The 4,422-nt window shown below is 30.3% G+C and overlaps 1 protein-coding gene across 10 annotated transcripts in view; it reads left to right on the forward strand.

The window, feature by feature from the left end:
* Positions 1-3,389, forward strand: part of LOC111681979 (IQ motif and SEC7 domain-containing protein 1) — a 53,887-nt gene extending 50,498 nt beyond the window's left edge. For 8 of the 10 annotated variants that reach the window (XM_046953236.1, XM_046953234.1, XM_046953237.1 and 5 more), the window contains 3 exons: positions 104-384; positions 460-1,291; positions 2,015-3,389. In XM_046953236.1, the coding sequence (XP_046809192.1) occupies positions 104-384; positions 460-1,291; positions 2,015-2,397 (1,496 nt within the window). In that variant the 3' untranslated portion in view covers positions 2,398-3,389. Of the gene's footprint in view, positions 1-22; positions 385-459; positions 1,292-2,014 lie in introns of all 10 variants that reach the window. The other 2 variants (XM_046953235.1, XM_046953243.1) reach the window with 2 other exon arrangements.
* Positions 3,390-4,422: the final 1,033 nt, after the last annotated feature.

Here is a 4,422-nt window from a genome sequence, read left to right on the forward strand (position 1 = left end):
CGCAAGCGCCAGTATCGTGTTGGTTTGAACCTCTTCAATAAGAAGCCAGAAAAGGGAATAACCTATCTAATACGTCGAGGTTTTCTAGAAAACACTCCTCAAGGCGTCGCCCGTTTTCTGATTACACGCAAAGGATTATCACGGCAAATGATAGGCGAATATTTAGGAAATTTACAAAATCAGTTTAATATGGCCGTACTTAATTGCTTCGCCATGGAACTGGATTTGTCTGGCATGCAGGTTGATGTTGCGTTACGGAAATTTCAAGCTTATTTCCGCATGCCCGGCGAAGCGCAAAAAATCGAAAGGCTTATGGAGATATTTTCGCAGCGTTTCTGTCAATGTAATCAAGACATTGTGGGCCGACTAAGATCATCAGATACGGTAAGTTCTCCATTAACATTACTATGCACAAATTTGTTAAAGAAAAATTAAAAATAAATATTTTATCTGTTTCAGATCTTTGTACTAGCGTTTGCTATCATTATGCTAAACACCGACTTACATACCCCCAATTTAAAACCAGAGCGACGTATGCGTGTGGAGGACTTTATAAAAAATCTTCGTGGCATTGATGATTGCCACGACATCGACAAAGATATGTTGGCTGGAATATATGAACGAGTTAAAGCTAATGAATTCAAACCTGGCAGTGACCATGTGACTCAAGTGATGAAGGTTCAAGCAACAATTGTAGGAAAAAAGCCAAACCTCGCATTGCCGCATCGCCGCCTAGTGTGTTATTGTCGCCTTTACGAAATTCCCGATATCAACAAAAAAGAACGACCCGGTGTTCACCAACGTGAGGTGTTTCTTTTTAACGATCTGCTAGTCATTACAAAAATATTCAGCAAGAAAAAATCATCGGTAACATACACATTTCGCAATAGTTTCCCACTATGTGGAATGGTTGTTACACTCTTGGATGTGCCCAACTATCCCTTCTGTATACAACTATCGCAAAAAGTCGATGGAAAGATTCTTGTTACTTTCAATGCTCGCAACGAGCACGATCGATGCAAGTTTGCAGAAGACCTCAAAGAATCTATTTGTGAAATGGATGAAATGGAGTCTCTGCGAATTGAAGCCGAACTTGAACGCCAAAAATCAGCGCGATCGCGTGCCACAGGAAATTCGGAAAATCGAGATAGTGGTGTGGCAGATGTTGAGGTATGTCCCTGCCCCTACCAAACACCACAAGCCAACGAGCCTGCACAAAATCCAACAGAAAACACACAGCAATTGAAGCGAAGTGCCCTAAGCAATAGTTTGTTGGACATACATGAACAGTGTAAGTATTGATTCGTTCATCAATTTCATACATACGTACATAAATACATACATACATACATTCATACATACATACATACATACATACATACATACATACATACATAAATACCAGGTGCTGTTTTTAAATACAATTTTTTTTACAAATTTTACAAATTAAAGTTTATCAAAATGTCAAAAAGAACCGTTGAAACATATTTTATTTGTATATTTTTTATCAAAGCATAATAATTTTGTTGAGTAGTTTTAATATTATTTAATAAAATACTAAATTTTCAGTAAAACGACAAAATAAAAATTTTCAAATAAAATTAAAAATATTATAGTGTAGATACAAAATGTTATAAAACTTACTGAAAATACGGATGGAAAATTAAAAATTGTTTTTTTTAATTTTTTGAAAATTTTCAAAACGATTGGATTTTTTCGGTTTATTTTATTTAAACAAAGAAAAAAATACAAACAAATTTGAATAAAAACAGAAATAAAATTAAAATTTACGTTTTTTTATGTTTCATTTTATTTCAAATCTGAGAATTATAAATTTTAGAATTATCAATTTTAAAGATGCTGTTTATTCTTTATAAATAAGTTATTTATAATTATTAATTTCTTTTATTTTTTATAAAAAAAATTATATGAAAATAATTATAATAGTTTAACACAGAAAATAATAAAAAAACTATACATAAAACTATCCAATAATCTGTACTTTTTATTATAGTTGGTGGCGATAAACCCCAAAGACGTGGCAGTGTTGGCTCTCTAGACAGTGGTATGTCAATATCATTTCAATCGACTACAACCAGTAATGCATCACGTGAAAATGCCGCTGTTATAGCAGCTGCAGCAAATGCTGCCGCCGCTAAAATGAGATTGGGCACGACTGCGACTGCACCTGCTGGTGGCTTATATATCGCGCCAGGTGTTCAGGGTTATAATCAAATTGCTTATATTCAACAACAACATCCGCATATTATGCAACAACAGCATCAGATTCAGCAAAATTCGCAACATCAACAATCTCAGGCACCAGCAACTGGTCGTATACCCGGACGTGAGAGAAAACTTTCCCGTTCCGAGGAAAACAGATCGACTGAAGTTTAAAAAGAATAATATTGAAATTCTTTAAATATGTTTTATATCATCGTCTCTTCTAACTCATAAACCCACATGCATCCCTTAATAATCTAATTCAGAAAAACTAAAAATTTTGTTTTGTCGAATACATCATATAATACGATGTACATATTACTCTTTCTCATACAGTTTTGTAATATTGGTTTCGATAAAAATATATTCTACATATACATACATTCATACATATATAGACACATATATTTAATATAAAACCTTGTCTTCAAAATGATATAATTATTATTATTATTTTTTTTTTTTTTTTGTAAATTAGCATTTAAGTATTATCTACATATATGCATATATATAGGTACACACACATACTTACATACAAAAATAAATTAATTAAAAAGTAAAATAAAAACATTTCTATGAACTAAACTATCAACTAATATTATTATAAAATAACAAAAAAAATATTCTATATTCATATGTAATTGTGTATGTATGTTTCGATGGATTATATACCTACATACACTTGTTTGTATGTATGCATTTATGTCCATATACATATATATTTATATATTAATTTACATGTACATCTATTTATCTGTATTATTTTAGTAAATATTAATAATCCTAAACATGTTTTGTATATATTTTAATTGACACAAAAGCATTAAAAAGCAATTTAAATGAAAAAGTGAAATTAGTATGTTTTTCTTCAAATATATTATATTAACATTAATACAAAAAGACTACAAAACTTTATTGAGAACAATAACGACACTGCAAAGCAGTCTGAATATCGACATGTTGGAGGAGTTGGGATGTTTTTCAATAAGCAAGTATTTAGGTTTTAAAAATAAATTTATATATCCTGAAAATTATCAGTTTTTTTATAAATTTTATTTTGGTTTAATTTTGGAAAACCATAATATTTACAAGAGGAGTTAACATGTTTTAATTTGTAATATAAATCGAATTTAAATCAAAGTAAATAAACGTATAACTAAAACATACTTCATTTATCACTTGTCTAATTTTTTGAAGCCTCGTTTTGCAAAAGAAAATTTTAAGCACAAGTCAAAGTTATGGGTAGTGCACTAAATTTGCGGTTTTCCCTAATGTTAGCGATAGTGTAAGATTTTATACTATCACTAATATTTATGGTTAGTTGAAAAATTACATCCTCACTAAGCAATAGTGGTAGTGGTACAAGAAAGTTTTTCACTAAAATTAATTTAGTGATTGTGAAAAACCTCTGTTAACAGCTTAGTGCAATTTTTTTTCTCCACTAACAGAATAGTGATTTTTTGAGTAGTTGTTAAAATATGTTTCCCTAACAATATAGTAAAAAAATAGTGGAAAATAAAAATTTCGTCACTATAGTGGGATTTATTGGAAACCTTAGTACAATAAATATTTAATGCACTACCCCTAACACAGCCACAAGTAATATGATCTGTCAAAATATTGTGTAGAACAGAACGGTTGGGATAGTCTAAATACAATATTTAATGAAACAATTACACGTTGAGAGAAAATACGGATGGAAAATTTGACTGCCGTAAAGCTCTATTTGTTTTTTTTTTTTAAATAATTAAAAACAAGCAATGGATGTATTTTTATGTAAACACATACAAAAACAAGTAGGAACCTATAGTCAGGCATGGCCGGCTATATGGTATCCTAGTATGTAAAACATTTGGATTAATTTTAATAACAAAGCTATTAAGTTGTTTTTTGACCTTATTGCTACTTGTGTTTCTTGATGTTTAAATCATTTTTTAAAGGGGACTTTGTATGGACTAGGATTAAATTAAGCACAATCATTACCAAAAAATCGGTTTGTATCAAGTTTCATCAAATTATCTTAAAAATTGGCACCTGTATTTTAATTACAAAGCTAAATCTATTCAGAAAATTATTCTGAGCCGATTTGTGTACTTTAAGGACCAATATTTCAATGTGTTACATACATCAGCACAAACCCAATATACCCTCCCCACTAAAGTGGTGTATGGTATAAAATTATTCAATTTTGTTATTGCC

The sequence above is a fragment of the Lucilia cuprina genome, chromosome 5, assembly GCF_022045245.1.
Source record: "Lucilia cuprina isolate Lc7/37 chromosome 5, ASM2204524v1, whole genome shotgun sequence".
Classification (NCBI taxonomy): domain Eukaryota; kingdom Metazoa; phylum Arthropoda; class Insecta; order Diptera; family Calliphoridae; genus Lucilia; species Lucilia cuprina.